Below are 17,155 nucleotides of genomic sequence, written 5' to 3'. Positions count from 1 at the left end.
ATAGCTGCCAAATGAAGTGATACCATCAGCTTCCAATCCTCCAACCTCTAGAGCAGATCCTTTCTTTCAGAAAATAATCCCTCTCCAGCCTGCATTTAATGCCTGCAGCTGGTACTTGCCACCAGGCATGCAAGATCAGGGCTGAGAGGTGTACTTTCCTGTCTGAGCTGGCTCCGGATGGAGATCGTGTGAATTAAAATGACTTTACAAAGCTCTCTTTAAAGGCAAGAAAAGAAACATCGCTTTGCTTTCCAGCAGAGACTCCCTTCCAACTGCAATGTGGAGCTGCCTGGTGCCTCAGAGCTGTTTCTGTTTCTTCCCAGCCAGAACTGAGATCCACTCCTTCTTTCCTCTTGGTTTTTACTTTTTTTAAAATTTTTTTTTCTTGTACTCTTCAGGGAAAAAAGCTGAATATTTGCCCTTTGTGTTGCTCAGTCCTGCCAGCAAACACCTGTGACTCCTGAGCATTTAAGGAGTTTGACAGCTTTGTTAAATAAGCAGCTTCTTATCTAAGGGCTCAGAGATGTAAGGAAGAGAGTCATTGCAGATAAGGTCTGCACTTCCTAGCAGCTATTTCTGTGGGAATGTGGTGGGGAAAAAAGAGGCCTTGGGGGATGTGGGGAATTAGAGATGTCACAGACATGGAGCTCAGATCACTGAGCTGCACCTCAACAGAGTTCCTCAGGACCAGTGGAGAGGAGGAGATCTTTGCTGTGGTGCAGCTCTGTTGTCTGGCAGGAGATGCTCATGGGGGCATTGAAACAGGAGGAGAAAGGGAACTATCAGTTAAACAGTTAACACCCAAACCATGACATCCTGCCTTTCTTCACCCAGAAAGGGAACTATCAGTTAAACAGTTAACAGCTGCCCAAACCACGACATCCTGCCTTTCTTCACTGGAGCTTCCCTCTGGCTATGAGTAAGTAGCAAAACCTCCAGCATCAAAGGTATTTTTGGTTTTGGGGGTTTTTTTTGCTTTAGGGAATGGCCATGTCAAAAAAAAGTAACTGTGGAGTCAGAAAGTGGATATGAGGAGGTGCAATGACTTTCTCCCTTTAGGGAATGGCCATGTCAAAAAAAAGTAGGTGTGGAGTCAGAAAGTGGGTATGAGGAGGTGCAACCTGCATGACTTTCTCCTTTTTTTTTTTGGTGCTTTCCTAGAAGTCTTTCCCACTGCATTAGCAACAAGTCCTTGCCCCTTTTTTACGCTGCCTCTCCTCTCCCCAGTGCCTGATATTCAAGTATCCTTTGCTGGGGCTGGCAGAGACAGTGTCACTTGGTCTGATGTCTCCAGGCTGCTGCTCTGGTGATGAGATGTGAGTGTGGCTGATGTGGGAGCTGTTTGCTCGCCCGTCTGTGAGGGAATGGCCAGTGGTTGCTGCTGGGGGATGAGATGGTTGCCAGCAGCATCAGCGGCACCGAGGAGTGCTCTCTGATCATCCACCAGCAGATGCTCCACAGGAGATCTGCAGCCCTATGGCACTGCCAGAGGGGACGTTGGTCCTGGGAGTCCTGGCACAGCTCGAGCACGAAGGATTGCGAGCCTGATTTTCCTCTCATTGATCTGGGGACAAGCCAGAGCGTTTCACTGAGCTCTGCAGATCCAGCCCAAATGAAGAGAATCAGTGGGAAAGGGAGAACCCACATGTGAGGTCACCACCTCTGTAAGCTTTGCCTCCTGAGGGACACATCTCTTGGGTGTCCCTTTCCAGTTCATGTAAGCTTTAAGGGCAGCAGCTGCTGCTTTATGAGCAGATCCTGTCTAGGACAGTCCCCATCCTTTCCTGCAGTAATTGCTCTCTCTGGAAACGTTTCAGCCCAGCTCCTGCGCTGCGCTTGGCCACGGCAAAAATATCGATTTTGGCCCTTAGATTGAGCAGTGAAACGCTCCTAGAGCTGCACCCCCAGCTGCCTCGGCTCCTTCCCCTTCAAAATGCCTCCAGCCCTCCAAAAATATACCCTGGGCAGGAGCTCATCTACACTAGTCCCCTCCCCAGTTTCAAACCCCAGGTTATGAATGGTTTAAATTTGGAAGAAGGACTGGTCTATTCCCTTTTATCACCTCAACACCAACAGGCAATGCCTCTGTGCGAGTCTGATGTGCCAACCCCCCCTTCTGAGCTCCTCAGAGTTTAATTGACCATCATAATTGTTGGGCTTCATTTTCCCCCAGAGCTTTTCTTTACAGGGCAGCTGAGGGTCGCAGACTTGGAGGGCATCTCTCATTCCCCAGAAAACTGTGCAAAACAGCTATAAACAGCCAGCCCTGGAGTTTTCCTCCCAGAGACGCTCTGTAGCTCCCCGGACCTCTCTTGCTCTGAAGACCCCTTCACCCTTGGGAGTGTTTTGGCTGGAGGAGGCAGCAGATAAGGTCCCAGAGCCAGCAGCGATGCTGTGGATGTGTCAGGAGAGATTGGGCTCTCGGTGCAGATGGTAATGGAGTGAGATCAGCCGCTGGCAGAAGCCGAGGAGAACGTGTTTGGGAGCCAGGGCATAATCTCTGCCGTTGCTTGATTTTTTGTGGCATCTCTTTATTTATTTGTACTTGAAATATTATTTTTTTTTTTTGCCCTGGTTTTCTGTGGTCCTTTGTGCTCGCTTCTGGAGAACAATGAAATTGCGGTGTGCTTCTGCAGCAGTGGCTATAGATGGAGTTTGCGGCTATATAAGTACAAAGTATTACCCTTATAAATCATTTCATCACTTTTCCTCCATGAAAAACGATCTGTCTCTGTCAACCCCTAAAGAAGCAGCAAAAAAAAAAAGAACAATTGCTTTCAAATGTAGTTCAGCATTATCAGATGTATGACACAGAGGTCCCAGCGGGCCTGATTTTGGCTGTGTTTGTACCAGTTTAATTGAGGGGATGGCCATAAGAGTGAAGTTTGTTGAACCTCTGAGTTACATCACGACAACCAAAATTTGAGCTGACCTGCTTGTCCCATTTGTGATGGATTTATTCCAGGCCAAAGGAAGTCTCACCATTCCCAACCTTCCTGACTTGCAAACAAGACTGTGGCCATTTCCAAGCTGCATTTTCTGTTGGTTTTGGAGGGAGGAGGTACTGTTTGAGACCATTTTGGGTTCCTGTTTTGCTCTTTGCCATGAGCACCGGATGGTATCCAGCTAGTGTTCTTTATGGTCTGGAAAAACATTATAAACTTTTTAGCAGACTCATAAATGTCAACTTTGTGTCATCGTGTGTTGTGGTTGGCCACACAGTCACCTCTTCCTCATAAGTCCTTGAAACTATAAATAGAGGGAAGAGTTGGGAATGGCCAATCTCAGCATTGAGAAAAGGCTGGAGCAGAGCTGTGACCTTCAGAGATCTCACCCAAGGGCAAGGAGGGATCAGGGCTGACTTCTTACCAAGTGATTTCTCCTTGATGGGAAGGACTGGCAAAGCAGGGATTGCCTTTGGCTTTTGCATCAGGAATGTGGTCTGTCTTATGTCTGAGGAACAAAGGAGTGATTTGGGGGCAGCTGTAATTGCATTTTTGGAGCGAGTTTCTGTTCAGATTTAACACTGTGACATTATGCTGCTTATGACACGAGTAATTAAAACAAAGTAAAAATAACATCTTTTAGCCTGCTATGGCCCAGTCAAGGAGTCAGAGATATGTTGTGCTCTGAGAAAAAGGGTGGAAAAGAGAAGAGGGTGCAAGGGACAAGTGGGCTGTTTTGAAAGACAACTGAAAAGGAGGAAAAAAGAAAACAATAAAGCAGAGGAAAGAGAAAAGCCAGAGGCTATTCACAGGAACAAAGGCACTTTGTTCATTCTGAACTTATCATAATTCCTAGACCCTGATTTACTCAGATCCTTTTTCTTCAGAGTCCAGCTGCATTTCTGGTGCGTGATGAAGGGACCACATAATTTTATGTGTCTCTTTAAGCTTTTACCCTTTTGTGACCCACTACATCACTCTTAGGGTCTGTCTTAGAAGCCTGGAGTTGGCAGGACTCAGGGTGAGTAAACATCTTTCAAATGATGAAAGGAATCTCTGGAAATATCTTGCAAGTTGAATCTTATCGCTCTGGTCTATCTACAAGGGACCTTCATTTCGTGTTCGCCCTCAAAGCAAAATGGCAGTATTTTCCCAGTGCTGAAAACAAGCAACCCTCAGCCCATGTCCTCCTGCCCAGGTGCCAGCCCTTGTTCATACCTTGTGCCTGGAGATTTACAGGGAATGAATAACTCAGTTGATCTGCCCAGTGAGGGATGTCTCAGCAGGGATTTCCTTGTTAGATTTTTATTGGCAAATAGGGTAGCATTTTTATCCAACTCCTGGAAAGAAATGTCTCTTTCCATCCCTAACACCCACACCCATTATATTCATCAGCTGGGAGACTATTGCTCACACCCTACTTCTGGGCAAACACAATTTCTGTGGTAATAGTCAGGTGTCCAGGCTTCTTGAGGCAGACCTGATATGTCAGATTGTCCAACAGCAAAGATGGCAAGACCTACAAATCCCACTGTGCACTCTCAGTTACAGGGACAGAAGGTCTTCAATGATCTAGGCTACAGCCAGGGACGCAGCTGGGTGCTGCCTTGGTGCTGTGGCATGTGATGGGAGCGACCATCACTTCCACTAGGAGGAAAGTGTGTAGCTGTCTCCCTGGCCAGTGATGGAGTGTGTTGGGTGGAGAAAGTGAAGAGATGGTATCCAGGTGGATTGGTAGCTTAAAGAGGAACAGTCTGTGAGACCATTCCTACTCTGATCTCTAATAAAGGCCTCGTTTGGTGATTTCCACTGAAGAAATGGCAATATCATTGAGAATCTGCAGCTTGGTGATGGATGAAAGCTGCTTCTGCCGATGCTTGTACTGTAAGATTTTTTTTTCATCGATGAAAATGTGGAAATAGTCCTGGTCAGAGTAGATTTCAACCTGAAAGAGAGACTGTGTTAGGTTCACTGTGTGGCCCCACATCCTCGGTGGACCTTGCTGCCATCGTGTCAGTGAGTGCCTGGATCTGGCTAGATGCATTTAACAACCCACTTCAGATCCTACCAGGGCTGAGACACACGCTGGTCACCCCCTCTTTGGGGAAAAGGAGGGAGGAATTGAGTTCTTTGCTTTGTGGTAGTGAAAATTGGTCATAATGCAAAGCCTAAACTGAAAATAAATGCAACATCTGGGGATTCTTGCTGAGGCTCTGCATGTCTGTGCCCGAGTTGGGTGGAAATCAGCAGCAAATCAGAAATATTAAGAGAAGACAGAGCCAGGTAGGAGATTTTACTGGGTATGGTGCTGGCAGTAAAGGCAGAGCTAGATCCATCAGGAGGACCCCGATATTGGCTTGGTCACTCCTGTCCCACCCGAGAAGACCTGTGGGGTGACACAGGGTTACCTTGAATGGCTCCTTTGCTTCGAAGGGGAAGGTGTTATTCACCTCTTCCTTCCCCCAGTGGTTGGCGAGGAAGGAGTTGCAGACGATTCTGGAGCTGGAGAAGCGGGGGTTAAAGTGGAGAGCGATTTGGTCTCCAGGATCACAGAGCAAATTAATTTCAAACCTAAGACAGCGAGAGAAAGAAGTGTTGGAGAGCTGTGGAGGGATGCTGCTGGCTCTGTGAGCCAGGAGAGCTGCGAGCAGAGCGTGTCCTTACATGCTCGTGCTGGAACTGGTCTCACCCTTGACCACGATGCTCCAACCAGGACACAGCCCCTCTGGATACAGGGCCTCGAACTGCTGGTGAGGAGGTGAAGTTGAAGCATGGCAAGGTGGGAAAGCCATACAGCCCTGCTCGTTCCTTACCCATCTCCATCTTTCTCATCATCGTGTCCTTTCTCCCCCCTTCCCGCACAGCCACACTCTCTGTCCCTGCTTTTTTCTCACTCCTGGCTAATCCCAGAGGCTCTAAATTGATAGGAAATGAAGTTGCCACAACATCCAGATGATGAGGTGGGATTTGCTGTGCCCCAAGGTCTTTTGTGACGAGCTGGGTGGGATCAGGGAGCAAAAATTAAAGAAGAACCTGAATGCCTTTATTGTTGGTAGGACACAAAGATGCTCTGCCCCCTCTCCCCACCTGGGCAATACAAAATCTGAAGCAGAAAACTTTGTGATGCTTTGAAGCAGGATGAAAGACAAGGGCTGATCGAGGAATGGGTGTAAGGCAGCATCCAACCTGTCCTCATCCAACATTACATGGGTGATGCTTCCCACGAGCTCCTGTTGATCCCCCATTCCACCCGCTCCCTGCCATCTCCAAGGTTAAACTTGCAGAAAACGAGCTGGAAAATGTTCCTTTTTGAATAATTCATAGTTCTATTAAATAACTCATTTTAATAAGAAGTGCTTGCCATTTCACCCTACTTTTTTTTTTTTTTTTAGCGCTCTAATGATCTTGCATTTCTGAGCATCCCCCTCTCTCAACCTTATTAGTCATGCTGTGAAGATCTCTTCAGCCTTGGCATCTCCACCGCCAGCTCCGTGCCTTGCTTTCCCTCCCCATAGCTCAGCGCTTTCACTCCCCTGTTTCTTTGCCATGGTTTTTCATTTCCAATGCATTTTTGCGATATGCACATATTGATGGGCAGGAGCAGAGATATGATGGTGGTCAACCTCATACCCTCATGCCCGGCTACTTTTGGTGAGCAGCTTTAGGAGCCCTAGCATGGTCATTCAAAGGCTCTGACCACAGCAGTGTTCCCTCCTGTGAAACACAGAAAGTTGATGGAGCTGACAATACAGTTTCAAATGGTGGGTGGTGATGGCAGCACCCAGGTTAGCCTTACTTTGACCCTTAACTTGTCATCATCCCAACCCCCCCAGCAAAAGACACGCCAAATACTCAGGAAACAGCAATTCCCTCTTTGCTGCCATCCGTCCCAGTGGAGATGGGGAGCAAAGCATAGATCTCCTCTGCTAAAACATCGGTTGTATTTTTGGTCTCAGCTTGAACCCTCCAAACCAGAAGAGCTGCCATCAGGGCAGCGTTACCCCAGACCAGCTCTGGTGTAACTGACACACAAGATCTGTCCTATCTCCTTGTCTTGAAAGCCATGAAGCTTTCAGCTTTGCAAGAGCCGGGACGGGATGGAAATAGAGGGGCAGCACCGCCAGTAGCATCCCCGCATCTTTCAGTTTCTACCTTTCCTGCCCTTATCAGTGCCTGTTTCTTTATCTGCTTGACCCCTCACTGTCACCCATCAGCCAGACCAGGCTGTGCCAGCTCCTGTCCCCAGCGCTTACCCTCAATGCCATCCTGCTCTCCTGTGCCGTGGAGCTGACTGGGGGCAGGGGCAGAGGGGTCTATATAGGGGCCCAGGAGACCACGTGTGAGGGGATTAGCGGTGACAGTGGGCTGAGGTCTCCTTTTCAGAGAGGTCTATCGGGCATGGGTGGGAGATGGGGAGCAGCAAATCCCGTTGCTGGCCCCGCGGGTCAGCCTGCTCATGCGTGTGGGGATAATCCAGCCCCACTGCACAAAGGCAGCCCTGAGCTGGGACAGACATTCAGGCTGTGATCTTGGGGGGGGATCAGATGTGTTTAATGCAGGAAGGAAGGATGGAGACTCCCAAAGCTGGGGGAGATAGCAGGAGTCCCATCCGCCGCATGGTCCGGAGAGGTGGCAAGGAAGGAATAGTGGCTCTTACAAGGGCTCAGCTTCACCCTGAACAACAGAGCTTTCTTTCGCTCCCTGTTTTCTGTTTTGCTCTCTCTTTTCGGGTCAGAGCCCCGAAATGAGCTGATGCCAGCTCTGTCACAGCCACTTTTCCACCTCACGGCACCCCGAGGCTGGGGATGCTGCTGTGCTGAGCTCAGCATGTCCTGGCCCCACATTTCCCCTCCCTGCTGGGGACAATACAGGGATTTGGGAGCTGGGTGAGGGGGCCTTTGTCTGATGTTTCCTGTCATGGAAAGGCACCAAGAAATGAGCAGCGATGAAACGAGTTTCAGTGATGGGGTTTTTCATTGTATGGCTGGGTGAAACTGAGCCAGGGAATGGAGGGATGGCTGTGCATCCCCCCCCCGCCCCTTCTTTACAGGATAAATGCATTAAAAACAGATGCTGGCCCCATCCCTGCATGCACTGGAGGCTGTGATGCTCCCCGGCTGGTCCTACAGGAATCCCTGGCTTTCGTGGTTAAAACTTCCTCACTGCATGGGCCACAGTGCTGATGTTATTTAATGTGTTTATTTTATTTCCAGCAGATAAGCAGAATGAGAGCTACTATCCCAGGCTCTGGTGCCCTTGGCAGACGATTAAAAATGCAATCCAGCAGACATAGAAGCCAACAGCCTCTCTTGGGGCTGAAAAAGCCAAGTCCCAGACTGGGATTTGCCCGTTTGGACTCCTGCAGAACCAGTTTGAAACTGTGTGAAGCTGAGCTCTGCCGTGGTCTCCTCAGCTCCGGGCTTTCCAGGTGCTGTGCTGGGGAACACCAGAGCAGAGCTCTGTGCTACAGATGGCAGCATCGGGATGTGGAAGGGAGCCACGAGCCAGCAGCAGAGGTACCAAGGTGGTGGTGGCAGGGCCAGGGACATCCCACCCATCCCTCCTTGGGCCGAGGTAGGGTGCTGGCCATCTGCCTCTCCAATCTGCTCAGCTGTATGTCTCCCCTACTTGTGGCCTGTACCCAAAGTTGTGTTTTCACCCCCCAAATCATCCCTCCTTGCTTGTTTCTCCTGCCTGCCAGGCAAAGGACTGCGGGGAGAAGGGGCTGCTTTTGAGATGCCCGCCATGGGGGTGAGCAAAACCAGACGGCGCTGCGGTCCTGCACGTAGGAAAGGAGTGATCTGCAAGCTAAGTAATTGTGCCAAGTTATTCATAATTATGCTAATGAAGTCAGTGGGCTGGGGAAAGCTTGGGAACCGCAGGGCAGGCGGGGGTGCAGTGGGATGGCAGAAGACCTTGCCCAGCACGCCATGGTGGGACACATACCAGCTCCTTTCTGTGCCCAGGGCTCGTGTCCCAGAGGGTTGAGTCATGACCCCTAGAGAAGCTGCTGTAGCCCTTTATTTTGCCTAGTAAAACCAAGCACTTGCCACAAATCTGTGTGCACTCAGCCTGTCCTGGTAGAGTGATGTCCTGACCACGCTGAGTCTCATTCCAGCTCCCACCACAGCCTCTGCTGGTGCCACCACCAGCAACTGGCACGGAATTTGTTCCCCTGCTGCGTCAGGTCAAGCAGCACTGGGAGCCACAGGGCTGCCCCGTGGGAGAGCAAAAAAAGCCAGCGAAGGCAGGTTTGGAGAGATGGGAAAGCTCTCGAGGAAAGAGGGGGAATTTAGATTGCTCCAGTTTTGGGGACAGCAGCTTCTGAGATGCTCAGCACCTCCCAAAATTCAAGGCTTGGCTTCCTGTTGGCATTTCAGTGAGAGCAAGAAAGGTTGCTGGGAAAAGATGCAAACACGTGGTGTTTCACCAGTAAATGGTGCCCAGATACTGACTGCTTTTACAGGTGCACATTTATTTGCCTTCTGCCCGTTTTGGCACTGCTCAGAGGACACCGTAGCATCTGTCTGTTTAGCAAGGAGAAAGGGACTGGAAATACGTTTAAAATCTCAGATGTTAGATGCAGGATGGGTGGTTAGCTCTTAATGCCATAACTTTTCCCTCTCTTTGGTGAGGGATGTTAAAAAACCTGAACACACTGGTTATGTGCCACTGAGATACAGAAAAGAGAGATACAGAACAGAGAGATACAGCCTGAGCTGGAGGGAGCCTAGTGAAGGAGAGATGATAAATTGATGGCTTGTTTAACTGCAGGGGATGCATCAGCAGATCTGCTTAGGCATTTGCCAGCCATTTGGTCATACAACCATCAGAGTTTGCACTTTTTCTTAATCTGTTGTTATGCATGTCCTGCTCTAGGTTGTTCATCCCGAAGTCTTTCTCCTGCTGCTCCCAAAGTGGCAGAGGCACTGAGTGAGGAGCTCAGCATCCCATTTGCCACCGCAGTTTTCACACAAGGCTCCCCCCTGTGCTGCACCCAGTGTGTTTTTGGATGTGTGATTATTTCCACCAGTCTCTAGAGGTCTCCAAACACACAGCCTGGACTTTCAGGACCTGAACACGATGCTCACCTCTACTCACCACACATGGATTTTCTCCGTGTTGCACAGCCTGGCTCTGCAGTTCACCCACAGCCCGATGCTCCAGTTTCTGGCACCAGCTCAGGTTCTACTGTGAGCTCTTGTAGGAAAGAAGCATCTGTCTCGTGACTAACTCAGCTGAGCCCTGATGTGAATGGATATTGCCCTTGGATATTGCCCCAGGTGAGCTCTCTACACACTGGCACATGTTGTCCCACATCTACCTTGTCCTGCCAGCCAGAAACATCAGCACACGGACCTGACTGTGCCCACACCTGCATTATATTGCTGTATGTGTCCTCATGCATTATTGCACAGCCTGATCTCCTATTAATATTCACCCATATATGTACTGACAGGCTGAGAGAGTTGGGGTTGTTCAGCCTGGAGAGGAGAAGGCTCCAGGGAGACCTTACAATGGCCTTCCAGTTCCTGAAGGGGCTACAGGAGAGATGGGGAGGGACTCTTGATCATGGAGTGGAACAATAGGATGAGGGATAATGGTTTTATACTGAAAGAGGAGAGATGTAGTTTAGATACCAGGAAAAAATTCTTTACTGTGAGGGTGGTGAGACACTGGAACAGGTTGCCCAGGAAGTTGTGGCTGCCCCATCCCTGGAGGGGTTCAAGACCAGGTTGTACGGGGCTTGGAGCAACCTGGTCTGGTGGGAGGTGTCCCTGCCCATGGCAAGGGGTTGGAACTCAATGATCTTTAAGGTCCCTTCCAACCATTCTATGATTCTACTCATACACATACGTTCATCACCCACTAAACCTCAGCAATACGTTCCTACTGGAGGCCTGTGATCCCAAATCAATCCATATTCCTTAAAGACACCAATGCAAACAAGCCAGCCCAGTGCTCCTCGTTCACAGCCAGTTGTGGCCAGTGGACTCACATGTGCAAAGCTGCTTTAGTGCCTGATGGCTGGAGCAGGGTGCCTGTGGTCACAGGGGTGCAGCCGGAGCTGGGCTTCTCTTGGAGTCACCCTTGGGTAACTCACTAGTCTGGGGTCCTCCAGACCTTCAGCCTTATGGAATAATTTAAGATTAAGCTAAGAAAGTGTGTATTTGTAATGGTGGGCTCTAACTACCACCCAGGAGGCAGCAAATGGTGCCATTGCAAAGTGCCTCGATTTTTCCTTGCCTTGAACACCCCCATCCAGCCACCAGCCCTTTCTTGTCTGGGGGAGCTCCCTCCTCCAGCCCAAGGACTCAGGCCTTTCCCTCCACCTCTGGAGCCAGAGCGACTCACTGCCTTTCCTAAACCCCCGTGCTCTTTGTTTTATGACAATAGCTTTGCAGAAACAAAACATACCATGAAATCATAGCCTGGATGCAGGCAGAGCCTGCCGGGCATTGCCCGCCGGCTGCGTGCTCCAGGCAGGCTCAGCTGCTTCTCGGGAGGGGTGGCTCTGGATTACCCCAAATTCAGATGGGTCTCCTGGTGCCTTCCCCCACCAGAGCGAATCAGGGGCTGTGATTTCCCCAGCGCACGCCTCGGTGCGAGGCTTCTCCAGACTTGCTTATCTGCTGCTTGGCAGTATTTATACCTCCTCCGCAGCCCTTTCAGTCCCTCCAGGGAATTCCTGAAACTCCCCCTCAGCTCGCTCCCCGCCTCCTTGGGAATGTGTTACCCCAGGAAAGGTTTTTTATCCTAGATTTGGCACATCTCTTCAACACCTCGCCCTGATTCCCTTTCCCCCAGACCCGTGGCTTTGCGTTAGCTCCTGCTGCTCTGCTTGGGATCTCCCTCCAACAAGCAGCATCCAGGGACCAGCCATCTCCGTGCCATGCCAGGTCTGGATGGTGCAGGTGCTCCTTAAAAAAAATATTTATGAAAAAAATATTTATGTTTTATAAACTAGTTAAGCTCTTTAACTCAAAACAACACTTTGGAGTTAAATCTCGGCACAACATTCAAGGTTATGTCTATACATCTGCTATGTTTTATAAACTAGTTAAGCTCTTTAACGCAAAACAACCCTTTGGAGTTAAATCTCGGCGCAACATTCAAGGTTATGTCTATATTTCTGTGCTCTCACCCTGCTGTGCTTTACAGGACCAGCCAGAAGAGGGCTGGAGACTCCAGGCAAATCCCTGAGACAAATGATCATCATAAGAAAAATCACACATGGGTCTAACTCTCGAAGAGCCTGATGCAGCACCCGCTGCTGCTCTGGGAGGAGGGATGGCTTGGCACCCGGCTTTAAGGAGACTTCAGTCTCTCCCAGGACGTGTTGGAGAAGGAGCCCCTTGAAGCTGCCCGGCCTCAACATCCCAAGGCATCCCACCAGCGAGCAGGGAAAGGAAAACATCACACCCTGCAAGGTGGCAAGAGAAACAGGGGGAAGCTAACACCCCCGGCACACGCTGCCTCAGCCTGGTGTTGATGGAGCTTCGTGTGCCTCGTTGGAGTGTCAGCTCCGCTAACGAGCCGCTGGGAACGGCCTCGGTGCTGGTGGCTTCTGGGACCACGGAATTTGTCAGATTTTCCATTCTTTAGCTGCTTATTAGCACGTCCCATCATCCTCCCAGTCAGACACTGGCTCTGGGGAAGGGGAGGGCACGTTCTCTGCCCCAGCAGCCATCTGGGCAGCTGTGGGCATGAAATTCTGCTTTTCTGCTTGTTGGATGGTGAGTGAGAAAAGGAACCTGGTTGGGTCCCAGGTGGTGCCGTGAACGTCAACGGCTGCAAGGAAAACCTCTGCCTTTCATGCTGGGGAAAGGGGAAGGCCATCCCAACCCCACCGGCACCGTGAACCGGCACAAGGGCAACTGAGGCCAAGCCCGGGGCCGCTGCTGTCCCCGGCACAGCTCCTGCTTGCTGCTCAGGACTTCCCTTTCATGCTGCTTTGAGGAGCAGGGATGAAAGGCCAGGCAGTGGAAACACAAAGCACGCCTGGTTTATTTTATTTGTGACTGGCCTCCGCTTAAAAGGAAACCAGCATTATCAGCTCCAGCCCCGCCGGGTCAGATGAGTAAATGAGAGAGGAGGGTTTCGTTTATGATCTGGAGCTCGGGTTTGCTCTTATATGGGCATCCCCACCAGGCGTTGCTTGCTGCCACCTTGCTGCTGCTCCTCTCACGGGGCCGGCCCGTGGAAATGGAGCCAGGGTCCTCCAGAGGTGAAAGGCATGAGGCAGAGCCAGCGGTTGAGCTCAGGTTGTATCTACTCCTACTTCCTTGGCTCGGGGCAGCTACACGTGCTGCAACACAAACATCATCCCAGGTCTGCACCCATACCTGCTGCCTCATTAACCAGCCAGGCTTGGTGAACCATGACTGTTTCCTCCTCCCTTCCCCAGGGAGAAGGCTACATCAACACGGGTCCCATTGCCCTCGCCGGTGGCTCCAGCTGGAAAGCAGAGGTGGGTTTGGGGCACAGCTGGTCCTCACCCATCGCTCCCGCTCAGCTCTGTGAGGTGCAGGCAGAAGGTAAACACACGACCTGGCACGGGCTGTTGTTTATTGCCCGGGGTTCCTAGAGCCAATATTTGATCATCCTGTACATAATTGCCCCGCTGTGTATGCAGGGACCTGATTTATCCTGCTCCTCAGAGATACCTTCCAAACTCCCCAGGGAGACATCTGTCTCCCTCCTCCCGGTGATTAATGGGGAAGGAGGGGAGCTGGCGCTGAGCCTCGCCGTGCTCCTCAGAGTCAGCGTGTGCGTGTACTCCGTGCCCCTCCATGGTGGTCTCTGGCTCAGAGCTAAAGCAACGACAGATCCTCAGGAGTTGGGGGGGATACGTGTCAACTCTCCCTGCTGAGTTTTACGTTGAATTCCTAATTTCGGGGGAATGGTGGCAGCATGGCTGAAGCCCCCTTCCATCACCCACCGCCTCACCTCTCACTCCTGCCGATTCAGAAGTGTTACCCAGCGGCTTCCCAGGTGAGGTTAGCCTCCGAGGGCAAGGTTTTGCTCGCTCTAGGCAGCTCTTACTCTGTGTGAAATGATTTACTGCCCCAAAACATCACTAGAGGGGCTGCAGCTTGGCAGCGTGCTCCCTTCCTGCGCTCGGCTGCACACACGAGTGACGGCACCGCTGTCTCCTGCTGGTGTTCTCCTCTGTGAGCTTCGTGCCAGCTCCTTGGCCAAGGAGACCACGTGGCAACAGGCCTGAGCACGGCACAGGCAGGTCACGCTCCCCGTATCAAAGCCTGGATTCCTCCCCCTGCCCGGGGACCAACGCGTGGGCTGGAGCTGCAGTCGTGTGCCTGCAGGTGGGTTTGGAGAAGATGCGGAGGAGAGGGAAGCTTGAAGCTTGAGAGGAAGGAGGGAGGCGAACTGTGAGGTTTGGGGGATGTTCTGGGGTTCAGGGAGTGGTCAGACACGAGTGCATCTCATGTGCTGGAGCCCCACTGGCTCTTTCATGAGGGTGGTTCAGGTCTGGGGACATCAGGATTTGTGTAGCCCTGCATTTCCACTGTTCTTTCTTGAGATTTGCTAACATAAGGAGCCATAGTCAGATGCTGACATCGGACAAACCTTCCCATGCCCATGTTTGATATCCCCATCAGCCCCCAAATAGCTGTCCTACAGGCTGGGTCCTAGAGAAGGTCCAGTTTGGGGTCAGATGGTGACTCGCACCAGAGGAGGCAGAAAAAACTCAAAAGAGGAGAAAAAGATGAGACCATCAATGTCACAAACCTTCGATCCTCTTCCAGCTGGCTGCTCAGCCCAGCCCTGGGTGACCTTCCCCAGGGACACAAAAGTGTCAGGAGGAAGATGCACCAAGCCCAGAGACAGCACAGCTCCTTCCCAGCAGGCAGCCAGCCCAGGGAGCTCTGCCTGGAGAGCCACCATCCCTTGGGGTGGGAAGACGTGCTGGAGACAGCATTGCTTCTGACCAGGATGAGCAGTTTTGCCTCCAGGCAGATCAGTGGTGGGTAGTGCAGGGACACAATAGGATGGGCATCATGCTGGGCTCCTGGAGCTGTTGATGGAAGCATGAACTCCACCCCGTGGAGATCTCCAGGGAGGCTAGAGGGGTTTTAGAACTATTTGTGGGGGAGGAACTCTGGGTTTTGTCAAGGAAAAAGGTTTAGGAACTGAGGCTTACAGCTCTGGGGTCCAGAGCGTGTCCTTCCTCCATCTCTGAACATTTCACCCACTCCTTGCACCCCTGCTGCTTTCTTCTCTTGGTCTTGTTGCACTGAAGCCACCAGGAGGCTGTCATCTGCCCTGCCACATCAGTGGCATAAAGGGACCGTGATGTTTGCAGAAGGGGGTGTAGAGTCCACTCCCCATCCCATCCTCTGGGAGAAGGTGGGACAACACATGGGAGGTGAGTGATGGGAAGGATATTTTCAGCCTGGCAGGGCCTGGCACTCATCCAAAGGGTACCAGCACCAGCAAGACCCCATACATATCTGCTTCAGGCCACCAAGCCAACAAACCCCTGAGCTTGGAGACTTGGTCCTCTCCTCCTGGGCTCTGACCTTTCCTACGCAGGGCTGGTGGCTGAGGAGAAGCGCCGGGTGTTGCAGCAACCTGCGAGAGGCAGCTGGTGAGGAGGATGTAGCTTTCTGCTATTTTGGAGAGCAGGGAGGAAGAGGAAGGGCTGCTGACAAAGACCGAAACTAGAAAAATGACGACGATGACAAAAAAACCTCCTCCCATTTAGGGAACCAAATGCATTTGTTTCCTGATGAGACGAGGATAGCTCAAAACGAGAGATGCAAGTTCAAGTTACTAAATTGCAGCTCCCGGTGTCCCAGGGGGAGGGTGGGACTGTTTCAGTTGGAAAGGACCAAACCTCCTTCCAGACCCCTTGGTCCCTGACCTGCCCAGGGGCTGGGAGGTGCCTTTAGCCAAATGCCCGTCTCCTTTGCCTGCCTCCCCTCCATCCTATTCCCCAGCCACCCTACAGGGCTGGCTACCAGGAATAGCTGTCCATATCCCAGAGCCTGAGACTGCACTGGGGGAAGCCAAGGAGGTGGTAGCCACCAGTACCAGATTTTTGGGAGATTTTGGGGCATACGGTGGTGGTGAATGACAAAGGGGAAACGTAGCCTTCCCTATAACCATGTTTGTTGCTGACTGTCCCTCTGCCTGCTCCTCCAGAGCTGGAGGAGCAACGAGCCCAGCTCCCCCTCGGGACCTCTGCTCCTCTCTGTCCCTTCCCCCAGCGAGACTCTCTGACCCCACTCCAAGCTCCTCATTTGCAGACAGTAAAATTGCTCTTCTTGAGACAAACAAAAAGACAGTCCCTGCCCTGGGGAGCCTGTGGTCAAGGCGAGGAGATGCCACGTTATTTGGTTTCTTCTTTATTTTCATTTTGGTTTTTAGAGTTGCAGATGGGCTCCAGCCGCGAAGTCTAGAGGCAGATCCAGCTTCCAGTGACTCCTGACATGGGTGGAGGCTGAACCCAGGCTGCTGATTCAGTCCCTCTCTATTTCTGGTGCTGGATTTATACATAATTTGATTCTCTCCAGTTGTGGATCGAACTGTGCAGAGCGTGAGAATTTCAGCAGGGAGGTGAAGGGATGCTTTATAAATGAAGCCTTCGTTAATGCAAGATTTCAGCAACAGGAAGGGGTATAAACTGGCAGCAGGAGCACGGTGCAGGGGGATGCCATGTGCCCTGTGATGGATTTAATCCATGAAAAGCTCAACCCAGACCCATCCACACCTTGACTGCAATTTTCCTGCTCATAGAGCACAGCTGGGAAGCTGGGTGAAAGCCCCACCTGCATCTCAGTAGCAGCTCAGGAGAAGCCAAGGCACGCTTGGGACCTGAGGACAGAGCTGCAACTCCAGAATGTGTTATGTCCATCTTCCTCACTACTGCCGTGGCTGATGATGGGTTTCCAACCCCTCAGGGCTGGGGAGCAGGCACAGAAGGAGATGTCCATCTGACGCAGTCAGGGGTGAAGCTCCCACAGGTGGGAAAGGAGAGGGGCTGCAGGGTTTCAGCCTCCATCTCCAAAAGCAATCTGGGGTGGCTCTGACCCACCTCAGCACTTCATCAATCCTGTTTTGTTCTTGATGGGGATTGTAGCCTGGGGAGAGGTTATCCAACCATGGCTCTGCTCCTCCTGCATCCTCTGCTTCTCCTCCTCCTCCTCCTTTAGATCTGGCTGCTGGGAGAAATTTACTTTTTT

General features: G+C 51.4%; 1 protein-coding gene across 1 annotated transcript; it reads right to left on the bottom strand.

The window, feature by feature from the left end:
• Positions 1-4,725: 4,725 nt before the first annotated feature.
• On the bottom strand, positions 4,726-7,210 carry GRIFIN (galectin-related inter-fiber protein). The gene is made up of 4 exons (XM_014946218.1): positions 7,199-7,210; positions 5,610-5,689; positions 5,354-5,516; positions 4,726-4,890 (listed from the first exon to the last, which is right to left on the bottom strand). The coding sequence occupies exons 1-4, from the start codon at positions 7,208-7,210 to the stop codon at positions 4,726-4,728; spliced, it is 420 nt and encodes a 139-aa protein (XP_014801704.1).
• Between the last annotated feature and the right edge of the window lie 9,945 nt (positions 7,211-17,155).

The sequence above is a fragment of the Calidris pugnax genome, unplaced genomic scaffold, assembly GCF_001431845.1.
Source record: "Calidris pugnax isolate Ruff unplaced genomic scaffold, ASM143184v1 scaffold123, whole genome shotgun sequence".
Classification (NCBI taxonomy): Eukaryota; Metazoa; Chordata; class Aves; order Charadriiformes; family Scolopacidae; genus Calidris; species Calidris pugnax.
Note: the sequence above shows the minus strand (reverse complement) of the source record. Positions and strands in the feature narration are given on the sequence as shown.